Source organism: Rattus norvegicus, chromosome 2 (assembly GCF_021556685.1).
Source record: "Rattus norvegicus strain SHRSP/BbbUtx chromosome 2, alternate assembly SHRSP_T2T, whole genome shotgun sequence".
Taxonomy (NCBI): domain Eukaryota; kingdom Metazoa; phylum Chordata; class Mammalia; order Rodentia; family Muridae; genus Rattus; species Rattus norvegicus.
Window position 1 is genome coordinate 218,513,385 of NC_141535.1, and position 13,111 is coordinate 218,526,495.

Sequence of the window (13,111 nt, forward strand, 5' to 3'; positions counted from 1 at the left end):
TATCGATGTCCTTTGCTTGATTCAAAGGCAACAATGGCAGCAGATGGTGTCTCACAGTAAATTCTATTTCGGTTTCGCTATGACTGAATGTTCAAATTACTCAAAAGGCAACTTCTTAAATTTTTTCTTTAGGCTACCTCTAAGAATTAGATTATAGTAAAACCATAGTTCTGGGAGCAGGACCCTGCATAGATATTATGAAACAAGCAAGCTGGTCATGAAGTATATTCATGTTGCTCTCTGACTAGCAAAGGTGACAGGCCTTAGGACAGGCCTATACACTGAGGACTTAGCAGTCCTGTGTTTCTGGTTTGAGCATTCTGGCAGTCACAGACAGAGACATGACTCATTTGAAGGATAGTGGTTTCAGGAGTTGTTTTACTCAACTTCCAGAGATCATAGAACACTGTCACTATCAGGAAATGGTGCTAGGAAAGCCCCTGTAATTGTAAACAAGACTTAAAGTCTAGGTCTCTCCCTCCCTCCCTGCCCCCCTTCCTCTTCCTCCTCTTCTTCCTCCTCTATTGCCTCCCCCCTCTAGGTATTTCGGTCGTTTTTAAAAGCTGTCTTTTATAACCCAAAGGCTTTTGCAGGCCAGGTTGATGGGAGGATAAAGCCTATGTCACAGACCCACTATGACACATTGCGTCAGCAATGTGGTATGGGAGGAAAAAAATGCAGTGTTTCCATTGCAGAAACAATTCCGACCAAATGGCGAGGCACAAAGCTCCCAAGAAATGACTTTTACAGCTTGAAAATGAAATGCCTGAGGAGCACTGAGGAGCTTGGCCAAGCCTAGCTCTATCTGAACATCTCATAAATGTCCCACAAGCATAGCCTGACAGCAAAGAAAATGTAGGAGAACCAGTTCTGCAATGCAGTGAGATGGAGTAAAGTAAAGCTCAGGCTCGGCTGTTCACCAGAGTTCACAAGCCTGAGCATCCAATGCAAGAAACTACTGTTCTGGAGCACAGACGTGTGTGTGTGTGTGTGTGTGTGTGTGTGTGTGTGTGTGTGTGTGTGTACGCGCGCTTGCATCAGCGCAGGAAGAAAATAGGAAGGGTGGGCCAGACGGAAAATACTGATGGGTGGGTCCAGATAGAACACTTAATGTCAGAGTAGGCTTGATTAAACAGACAAGTCAAAGAAATATCACATCGCATACGTGACATGCTTTTGTAGAAAATTAATTAATAATTTTGTAAAAAATTAAGAATTATGAAAATAAAACCAACGGTTTATCACACTGCTTGGCTTCTACTTGTCTACAGACTGTATCCGTGGACATTGGTATGGGAGGGATTTTTTTTTAATGTGAGAATACTTTCTTGAGAGGGGAGGACACCCAGTGTAACGATGTTTAGCTGGTGGAGCATCTCAGTTGGCCAGTTAAAGTATCACATACACCGATGGATTAGGTTTGTCATTTTTACTTTGATGACAAAGTGTTACAGGTTCTCTGTGATCCTGTAAACATACCATAATATTTTTGGCATATGTCACACAGTAGAAGCTAGAAGTGTTTTCAGGATCACTTTTATTCTGTAAATGTTCAACTTCACAGCAGAATTGTGGGTACACCGCTGGGTGTGGTTTTCCATTTGGCTGTTAAGAAAGGGAGCAACAGAGACGGTGTGGGACTGTGGTTAAATGTTTCAAGCAAGCACAGCTAAAGAAGACACTGCATTCTGCTCATCAGCTCTGTGGGGCCCTCATTTTACTTTGTGAAGCAGTAATGGTTCACAAGGATTTAAATTATTTAGACCTGAAAATAAGTTTTCTTTTGTAGAATTATATTTACTTTTCCTCCAGCAACAGAATGAGCTTCAATGGCCATCTCTCCCACACTAACAGTTGCACTTAGTAATGGTAACATTGAACATTTGCTATATTAAATCGCTTAATTTATATTAATTTTGCCACCTCACAGGTAGGGATTTGAAGTTTAAAAAGATGTAGTTTTGTTGTTGTTGTTTGTTTGTTTGTTTTTGCAAACCCTACATTCAGTAAATAGCAGAGCCTACTCTTAAATTCAAATCTGCCATAAAGAAATCTTTTGATCTGAAAGTTTGTTTGAACATAGTTCTAATACTTTCCTGTAAGCAAAGGGAAAAGTTATGGCTAAACGCTGTTACTGGTATATAACTGGCTTTGGGTCATTGTCTTTACTTGGTCTTGGTCTATGACTGAGATTCCAGGGGTAAAAATAGAAGCTAAAAGTCCTTGTAAGTGCCCTACAATATTCCGGACTAAGACTGGAGAAAGCTGTTTTGTGTGTGCCTGCTGAATTACCAAATCTGGATGCAACGATCCCTTGTGCTAAGAATAAGGAGGACAATCATGATTAAAGCCAAGTCACAAATCAGTTGCTACTGCATGCTAGGGTGGCGGTGCTGCACGCGGCATGGTTTCCTCACGGATGAGTTCTTCTCTGCCACTGAACATGGTGTTTCAAACATGCTCTGAAAATCTTCTTTTTACTCAGACTCCTTTGAGAATTGGAACAGAGCCAGAAAGCTCAAACCAGAGTTTTAGAAACATCTATAACTACTCTGGAAACTTCCAGCTAGAAGAGAAGCTTTGAAGACAATTGGCCCCACCTGGAGGATTGGGTGACTGAGATATTGATCTAAGCAGTTTATGTGCACAAAATGGATTTCCTATTACCTTAAATAATGGCATTTACATTTTCACCCATTCCTAGTACTGTTAGGAGGTCTTTGTTGAACATACTGTTTATAGTCCATGAAAGCTTTACTGCATTCAATATCTGACTTATTAGAAAAACTAGGTAACACAACCAAATCCCCGGTAGCCACCTGACGAATGAACGTACAATGTGATAGTTTGCACAGCACTGAGAAGAACAGGTGGCCTCAAACGCAGAGATCTGCCTGCTTTGGTCTCCTGAGTGCAGGGGTTAAAGAGGAGCACTGCTATACCCAGCCGAGAACAGAACTAGGAAGGACTCAGGTACTACGGGAGGTGAAGTAAGAAAAGAATGGGATCCGGAATAGCTGCAGTATTGTGTGGCTCTAATCTTCTGCTTGAGACTAAAGACGCTACATCTATATCTGCTAGCTGACAACCTCCAGTCCTCAGACATGTCTGAAGATTTGGTTTTGGCCAAAAAGCACTGCCTTCTGCCAGTGTGTGGAGTGCTGAAGAGCCCTGATGGTTTTGGAGCACTCAGTAGGACTACCTAGGCCTGTTCTGACTGTATGCTTGGCTCTCTGCTTGCTTCCTTTACAGCTCTCAGGTGCTGATCCCAGATCCCAGGGGCCTCCCTGATGTTCCCGAGTGCTAACTGCTTCTGAGCCAACTTCCCAGGGAACTTGACCTAGAGTAAGTACCATAGCAGCCCCACTCTTACTGTTTATTTGCACAGAGTATCCCTGACAAATATGGTTTGATTTACTAGTTTTTAACTTTATAATGGTGTGAAAACAACACCATTTAGTATAAGACTACACTTCAAACTTTGATTTTGATCAGTTCCCAGGTTAGTGATGTGTAGGAAGGCAGTCTCATGAAATATGCTGATGAGCCACAGCTCTCAAATCATTCATAGGATCATAAGCATAAATTATCAACACTCTCCTGTGCCAACTTGCTAAACTATAATATTCCTACATATTGAGAGTACAAAATGTATTTCTGACGTGTGGAAGATATTCATATTCCAATAATGCATACTGGAATCATCAGAACATAACCACAGTTTAGAGGCCTCTTATATATGGAAAACTCATGTAGGATTTTATTGAAAGCAAATCAAACTGGTTTCACACTTAAATGCTTTACCCAGTAAGGAAAATGATCACTTTGGTTTTATATGCAAGACTAATTTATGGTTCATCTTTCAAGCTGACATCAAGGGAGTGTTGTTCCTTTTTTCTTCTTAGCCTTCATTTTTATGTTGCATTTATATGCAGACTCTTATGCCTTAGAGCAGAAAATATATTAGCTAATAGAATGCGTCATGACTATTTTTAATGTTACATACCTAAAACCGAGAATGCTCATTAGTAAAAGTGACTAACAAGTCAGAGAAGGGCTTTCAGTAGATGATGTATATTCTCAAGTAAGGGTAGCATTTTTACATATTACTCTATAGAAGAATAATTTAGATTTTTTTAAGTCAACTTATGGTGTTATAAATTCATTTATATAGACTTTTCATCTCCTCATCAAAAAATCACATCAAAATATAATAATATACATAATATGTAATAATAATTCCTGCATAATGTGGCAGGACTCACACTCACGTTAAGTCACTCTACTCTAATATTCTGGGAAATTTGAAAGACATTTTATAAGTAGTGATAGACAGCTCAGATTTGCTAAGCACATTAATGCCTGTTCTGGATCTGAGATCATTCTAGAATCTTCATTTATGCAACAGCCAAAGCAACAGAAACAGTCCAGTCAACTTGGAGGTAAAGGGTTAGCTTCACCTTGGTTTTCCTACTTCTCAACTTAAAGGCCACATACGTAGATGGTGGGCTCTGGTTTCCTGTTCCAGCTACAGGGAGGAGTAGACAAATTCTACTCTGCCTCAGGGATGCTGTGGCTGCGGCAATTTTCAAACCGATGCGCACCAATTACCTAAGGAGGAGCACATGGGAGGCGGTCTGAAAAGAATGCTTGCTACTTAATATACAACATTTGGGCTACTGGGCTAAGTGGGAAAAACAACTTGTTTTTTTTAAATAGTTTAAAATATCAAGAGCAGATATTTGAAAATTCTTGCTTTAAAGTTGTTTTTGAAAAAAAAAATTAAAATTTAGCAGACAAAGCCCAATTGAAAAATGCTGGTAGAGTGAAAGTTTAGTAAGGGAGAGATAGTTATTCAACCACACATGGCATCAAAAATACACTGTCTCTAAAAACGTGAACGCGTGGTAGCAATGCCGTACACGTACATTAACAGCAACAGGGGTCAAGTGAATAAATATTATTGTAATGTACACATGCAACCCCTCTCTTTACAAACAATTACTATTTTTGGAACCAAAGACTTCTGATGTGTGTTAGCATTCCTTCTAGGCTCCTCCCAACAGTTAACCTGGCAACAAGCCAGGTAGGCTGGCTTCCTATAAAAGGGGCTGCTTGGCCATTCCTCTCTCTCTTACTCTCTGTCTTTTCTCTCCCAGACCCCTTCCCCTCTCTCCCTCTCTTCCCTTCCTCCTCCCCCTATCTCTCTCCACCTGTTCCAGGCCTCCCCTCCTCCTCCTCCTCTTCCTCTTCCTCCTTCTCCTCTCTTGTCTCTCGTCTTTCTCAGTTTCTACTCCCTTCTCATCTCCTCTTCCCATGTCCTAAATAAACTCTATTCTACACTATACCCATCGTATGGATGGTACCTCAGGGGTAAGGGATACCTCAGCATGGGCCCACTGAGGCACCCCCACACCTCACCGTACCTGGGTCTACAAAACATATCCTGGTCTCTCTCTCTCTCTCTCTCTCTCTCTCTCTCTCTCTCTCTCTCTCTCTCTCTCTCTCTTTTATAAAACACAACAATATGCAAGCATATCTGTAGGTCTTTGTCCTTCTTTGTTTTCCTTCTCAATGCCCGGGAAGGAACCTGGGGCTTTGACCATGCATTGCAAACACTACCACAGAGACGCAAGCCACCATCCCTGTGCTTCTTTGCTAATGAGGATAAGGAGAATGAGAATTTGTGAAGTTGATGATCTCATCTGACAATTATTTTGAGAACCTATTACATGCCAACTCTCCTGGTAGGCACTGGCAATGTAACTATAGACACAATAGAAATGTTCTCTGATCATGTGGCTGTAAGATTCAAACTTTAAGGACAAAGGCTAAAACTCAAACTTTAAGGACAAAGGCTGTCTTAGGGAAATACCCGGTGGCTGGGACCAACATGTTGTCCAAAGAATTTAGGATAACACCTTGTTCTAGGAAATGAGCTCACCACCCTTAGCAGTCCCCCATCCCTGTGAATGAGTTAACTGCGAAAAGGGAAGGACCCTTAGCAGTCCCCATCCGAGTGCCAAAAATATCTCACCATTGATGAATGTAAGGGTCAAGGCTGTCCACCACAAGTGTATAAAAAATGTGTGCTTTTGTCATTTGGGGTTGCCTCTGTCTCGATTACAGAGCCACCCCAGTGCACTGGATCATTAAACCTCTTGCTTATTGCATTGATCTCTGTCTCTGTGTCTCTATGAGTGAGACATCCCGGACGTAGGGCTAGGGGTGGGGAGGGAGGGGCTTCTCGAGTCTTACATGGTGACCATGTGACCATCCACTGTTGATGGATGTTATCAAAAAGGGAACCAAGGGGGCTGGGGATTTAGCTCAGTGGTAGAGCGCTTACCTAGGAAGCGCAAGGCCCTGGGTTCGGTCCCCAGCTCCGAAAAAAAAGAAAAAAAAAAAAAAAAAAAAAAAAAAAAAAGGGAACCAAGGACACCGTGCGCCCAAACTGAATTTAAAGGGAAGTTTGATGATGTTGAAGTTGAGTACCCCATGTAGTTGGCCAATCTGGTTGGGCCAGGCGTTGGGACTGAAGAAGGTAAGGCACATACAAAGTGCTTGAAGAAAGTGTGTCTCTTTCAAGACACTGATAGAAGAATTCCGTGTAGTCTGGAGAGGGTAGTGGTACAGAAAGATTGGTCTGAAAGACTGGATCATGAAAGGAGACGTGACTATTATAAGAGTGTAGGCTTTGCCAGAATAGCAACAAGAAGTCATTCAAAAGATTAAAGTCAAGGAGATCAAAGTCAAACTTTAGAGATTTCACTTAACTCCAGAGTGAGCAATGAAGGTGGGGAGGCTGATTGAGATTGTCACAGGGGAGAATCCTACCAGGTGAGAAGACAGCTGCACAGACTGTGTGTGAAAGAAGACAAGTAGAGAGATTAAAGACGTCATTAGAAACAAAACAGGTAGGACTCAGTAACTGGTTTTCCATGGGCAGCGTGGGAGAGACAGGCACTAAGGATTGTCCTTAAGATTCCTACACCTCAGACTGAAGGGAGTGGAATGCAAAGAGAAGGCTTTAGAGAAAGATAAGATCTTTGAGGAATTTTGTGAGCAAGCAGTTAAGCTGAGGGCTCCTTAGCCTGCCCAGTGCCCTCAACTGGAGATGCAGATGGAGTTGTTAGTATGCAAATAGCAACGAGTAGGGGTGTGGAGGGACCTGGGACCAGGATGCTGGTCTGATGCAGGTAACTTCAGTTGTAGTTACCATAGACTAAATCCACCAATAATGCCTTAACTTGAGTATTCCTCTTTAATTTGTATATTCTTCCTGGCCAAGTATTTACTAGAGTTTTAACAGGTTTACAAATATAATTTGATGCTTTTCTTTTGTTTTCTTTTTAAAGCCCAAAGCTGATAATGAAAGTAGTTTTCATGATCTGGAATGAACAGACATTTGTGAAACAACTTGAATAGAAGCTATAAGCCATAGACCTCTGGATTTCTCAATGCCTAGATTTGACTATTTTTAAGATTATAAATTTCAACTGGTCTTAAGCCAAAAGTTGTGGCTCTCTCTTCCTTATCTCCTGCCTCATCTTTTGTGGATTTGCAGCTCACTGGCAACCCAGAAAGATGGTCTCTCATGAAAACGTTCAGTCAGACACATACTTCAAAGACAACTGTGGTCCAGCCTCCACATGGGAAAGAGGTGGTTCTGGGTGGGAACATGGGGGCACGCTGCATGCACGTGCCTCTCTTGTTGTCTTCTTTGCTTTGAAGACTGTGGTAGCCATGGAAATGTGGCCTCCAGGGTGGCTGATTGGGAATACGCTGAGGTCTTTTTCAAACTGGCTCTTCAGAAAAAATAGCCCTTCTTTGTAGTGCACGCCAGTTTTTATGACGTAAATATTCTCACCACAGCCAATTTAATCTACCAATTTGATGTCACCAAAGGCAGGAAAACATAGTGTAGGCTCTTGTGAGCCAGTTCATGTGGCTTCTGTGGACAAATGCACTCTGTTCTCACAAGAATGGCAGCTTAACAGGAAAATGAGCTGCACGAAATACTGTTCAGTTCAAAGAGAACGGATCACTTATGTGTGGTCAAGTTGGTTTTAGTTCCTGACTTTGTCTTTGAACACAAGGCTGACAGTACCGATCCTGTGCCCACCAGCAGTCTGATGACCTTAGCATTGTAACTCCTATTTTCTAGCTTGTAAGGAATCTTTTTACTTACATTTAAAACTAAAATAATTGGGAACTATTTTGAATCTATTTTTATACTGCGAACTAAAGAAACTATGCTGTACTTCAAGATAACAGTATAATCTGCATTCTAATGTGTGAAATAAAGAGAAAATATTTCATATTAAGTTTTTTCTATTTTAAGCATAAGTTTTGATGGCATACTACATTAATCTGTAATGTATGTGGAGGTAAAAAAAAAATCAAAGGCCTATTTTTTATTATATACCCATTGACACCAGTGTGCACATGAATAGTGTTGATGGGGTATTATATAATATATTCTAGGACTTCTTTTAAAGCACGTATGACAAGCAACACAGGTAGAACCAGAGCTGCTGTTATGTGCACTTGTCTTATTTTGCATTCCAAAAGGAAGCTGGCTGTCCTGGTAGCACTAGGGAAGAATGTACTTATTAGCATTTTGTGCACATAGGCAAACCCTCATAGATTCTGTTGGAACCTTGCAATCCTACTGTATACAAAGGGGACTGTTTTCCAAACACCTGACACTGATATTCAGTTTGGAAAGGTAGGTGATCGCAAAAATATAATAAACACACACACACACACACACACACACACACACACACACACACACAAACAAAAAAAACCCCAATGATATAGTACAAACTTTGGTTTTTCAAAAGCCAAATTTAAAAGACTATGTTTACATACAATATAGAGATGCACAATATAGTCTGTGCTCCTGACTTCTTATTCTTTTGTGCACTATTACTGATTTCAGAAAGTCAAGTTAAATGTTCTCACAATTTTCTGCTTCAGAATTTCTTGCATAATAATATTTAAAACTTCAGGAGTGAGAACTTTACCAAGTGGCCCAGTAAACAGACTTTAACTAAATTAACTAAGCAGGGCTTTAGTTAATGCCCTGTCAAACAACAGAGCCTCACCACCACACTTTTGTTTTTAAATTTCTTTGTTCAAATAGATGACTCTTAGACAAAAGTATAAGGTTTTAGGTTCTTTTACAAAATGGAAAGTAGCAAGTCATTTTTCATTTTCAAACTGTATTTAAAGAGATGCTTGTTTAGTGTAATAAAACCCCATACTATACATTAGAAACATGGCTAGCCAATTGCTTTAATCCTACAAAATTACAATTGGCTACTGAGTTCTAAATTTAAGCATGTGATTTTATTCTGTCCTTTCGTACTCTCCAATACAGATATCAAAAAAGTTATTTGATTTTTTTCTTAAATAAGATAGAAATCACTTTTTTGGGAGGAAAACTCCATGCTGTGACAGAAAATGAATTGTTTTACATCTTGGAGTAATTGTTAGAAAAGAACTATAAAATTATGAACTTTTAGGGAAAAAATGCACTGAAAATGTCTAGAAAAGACATGCACGTGGCTAGGCTAGGGACCAGATGGCAGGCACTGCCAGGCACCCAGCTGTAGAAACTCACAAAAAGAAGTTAGCACCGGAATCATCTCCAACTTTACAATCTCGTAGAGGCCTAAGTATAACATATAAAAACTTACATTTAACCCAAAAGCATTACCAACAACAAGTACATTATTCTCAGTGTGAAGGAAGTAACATCATCGCTCGCACAGCACCGCAGCAGTGCGTGCGCTTATCGCTCACTTTGTTTTAGACTACACAGAGGTAACACGGACAAACATATCCCCCAAACGGGATTTCTCAACGGAGTTGCAAGTGGAACAGTTTCCCAATTAAAACTTATTCTTAGCCGCATTTCCCCTTTTTCTCTCCACATGTTTTCACTGGAACGTCACAAGAACTACAGCGTTTCAGTGAACTTCATGTCCTGCTAATCCCGCTGCTGTCTCCTGGCGTTCAGATGTGACATGGGGAAGGGGTATCTAAAGGTAGGTACAGATCACAGGAGTGAAAAAGAGTTTGAGTACGTTACTATATAGTCAAAAATATATATTCATCCTTGTTATAACAAAGAGTTGAGTTTTAAAGAACACTCATTTATAATTTAAATTACAAATAGCCAGGACACAATATGAAATATGTCAAACTACTTTGGCTTTCAAAAAGCCCAAGTAGATAGCTCTATCGGTTACATACATGGCTACCAAATGTCCAGTGTTTTACTGCTGTACATAAATAATGACAAGGCAAAGAACAGCAACCAGTCCAAGGGCTTGCAGGCCCAGGAACCATAGCATAAGCCAAAAGAAAATGACCACTACTGGTTCCACAATCCGTTCTCCAAAATACATCCTTGTGAAGCCCATGTTGAGGAGGTTTTTGTTCAGTTCACCAAAAAGCGTTCCCATCTTTTTGTAGTCATCTCCAATGGGTTCGCCAGAGTGGTTTTGTGGTTCTTCAGCATCCTTAAAAAAAAAAAGACACCAAGATATGGACATAAGAAACATGTAAATACCTCCAATAACAATGATCTCACAACATCTTCTCCAAATAGCTGGGCACACACTTCTGGTAATCACTAATGAAGATGTCCACAATTCATGAGTACATAACGTCCCATGGCAGAGGTAGTTTGCAGACACAAGTAAGGCGGTGATTCTGAGAAGGGGCTACCCCGATACCCCATGGACTGATCTAACCAAGAACCTTTATAACAGACAGCTGGTAAGATGCTTGTTCCTGGTTGGAAGATGGAGGGAGGAGCCACGAGCAGTGACTACAGGCAGTCAGTGACTCAGGAGAAGGAAAAGACCAGATCTAGTATCTCTGAAAGGAGCATATCCTTGTGATCTAGAGTCCTGATCTCCAAGAATATAATACATTTGTGTCACAGAACAAATTCCCATTGTTCAGACAATGGGAATATTCCTTTGGATTGACATATTGTCTACCACTCCTTTCAGGAACAGAAAAAGCACTCATCAGTTTCTTATAGACTTAGCTCTGACTAAATCCCCAACTAGATCATTGGTTTGTAAGATGTAGGCCCTCCTCCACCTCCATTCACTCTCCAGATTCCTGGAGTTGCACCAAGGTACCTATGTAAATGAAGAATGATGTTTTCCTCTCTCTCCTCTGAGAGCCTGGTTGCAGAGTCCTCTTTCTGCTCCTCTCCTGTTTCACAAAGCAGGCTTCCTGGTCACTCTAACTTGGTGAACACATGTCTGTGACTCAAGTTTTAACAAATCAAGCTCAGCTGGCTGGGGGCTGACTCGTTACTGTTCTCAGCCATGGCTGTTCTGATCTCTCATTTGAAGCCTCTGCTAGCTATGCAGGCTTATGTGGGGCTCTTGCATAGCTTCCTGTCAAAACACTAAGACTGTAAATGCTTCCTGTTAATCTCATCAGGGGAAACAAAGTTTTGAATTAGGATTAATTTTATAAACAAGCAAAAGTCTAGAGAAGTCAGAGCCCCAGAAAATTTCCACATATACCTAACTGTATATTCCAAGAGTATTGTTATTATCAAATCTTTCTACAATTCAGAACATTATGCTAGTTCTTAATGTTTCCAACCCACTTCTGTGGTTTCTTCAAAGGTTTATTTGTTGAGGGTGTGGTCTTTAGTATGATATCAGGAGGTTAAAGCTTCAATAGGTGGAACTTAGTGGGAGGTTATGCCAAATGAGAATTTGTTTTAAAAATCGATTATTACTTCTTGAAGAGAACTGTTAGGAAAGGCATGGACCTTGATTTGACCAAGCTTTGTTTGCATTCCTGTCCCACCATGTAGCTGTTGCTCCTGAGACTGCATTCTACCTTGAGGTAAGGCAGCCGCGGTGGAACGTTAACCTGCCTGTATCAGTTCATTAGGATTTGTAAGATCCAAAACCATTCGCTAAATAAAACACGTTTTCTTTTTAGCCTGTCTCTGGTATTTCATGACAGTAATGAAAAACTGACTAATAGTATAATCCTGTGGAATATTGTAAACATTTCTGGTTCCTATTAGGTTATAATAATAGAAAGACCAGAGAGACACCAAACAGATGAAAAGAGAAGGTAATCTGCTTGGATTAATCTTATGCTTATTAGTTCCTCATTCTTTATGTGTTCCATGATACTTAATACTACATTAAAACATACAAGTTTGTGCTTGTCTGATGGCAAGCCATTTCCTCCCACAGCAGCATCTGAAGAATCTTTGATTTAGTTTGCAATTGTTCTGTGTCAACGTCTTGATTTCTTTACTGTTTAATAATGTTGATAATGTTTTGGTTTATTTTTAAAGTTATTTTTTAAAAAAACCCTTTAGAATCTATTGTTGTCTACGTATTCATTGTACTTTGGGTTTTGGGAAGTTCTTGAAAGTTTCTAAGTTTTTTTTTTTTGTTGTTTTTCCCCCCCTGTACTTTGTGGGTTTAATATGAACGAAGCGCCCAGATCAGATAGAACAGGTATTTATCTTAATGTCCTTGTAAAATGAACTAAGTCTATGCGTGTGCCTGGGGTTTTCAGAGGGAGCTGTTGCAGCTCTTAACTCCAGCAGGGAGTGAGTTAACTGTAAGTCTGGGTGCAGTGACAAGCAGACAGCAAGGATCCTGTAGGAGCTGCCTTGAGCTGTCACTGAGATAGCAAGGTAGTACAAGTAAATTTGGGCAAGCTGTAGTTATTGCAGCCTGAATCTATTCATATAGCATATATTACATTATATTATATTAGATATAAATATTACATATATACATAAATATATAAATAGAATATATTAAAAATTCAATATTTTCAAACCAATATAAATGTATATATTTTTCAAATATATACACATTAGAGAAAATAAGTACAATGAACAAATACATACATATCGACAAAATTTAATGATTACTAAATTTTACCACCTCACTAGTGTGGCCAACTAAGAAAAGGTTACTAGGAAAATGCCCCCCAAAAATGTGTAGGCACAAGTACAGTTCTATGAAAACATTAGATTCCTACAACGAACTGAACAGAGGTTCAAACAACTCAAGGATGACACTTTGCAAGC

The 13,111-nt window shown here is 40.0% G+C and overlaps 1 protein-coding gene and 1 long non-coding RNA gene across 2 annotated transcripts in view; both read right to left on the minus strand.

Annotated features, from left to right (window-relative positions):
* Window positions 1-3,733: 3,733 nt before the first annotated feature.
* On the minus strand, window positions 3,734-8,363 carry LOC147996535 (uncharacterized). The gene is made up of 2 exons (XR_015672548.1): window positions 6,441-8,363; window positions 3,734-6,317 (listed from the first exon to the last, which is right to left on the minus strand). It is a non-coding gene; the product is annotated as an uncharacterized LOC147996535 (long non-coding RNA).
* Window positions 8,364-10,072: 1,709 nt separating this feature from the next.
* Fam241a (family with sequence similarity 241 member A) overlaps window positions 10,073-13,111 on the minus strand; it is a 30,602-nt gene continuing 27,563 nt past the window's right edge. Inside the window, exon 2 of the mRNA NM_001109651.1 lies at window positions 10,073-10,535. Coding sequence (NP_001103121.1) covers window positions 10,290-10,535 — 246 coding nt within the window. The 3' untranslated portion in view covers window positions 10,073-10,289. The remainder of the gene's footprint in view (window positions 10,536-13,111) is intronic.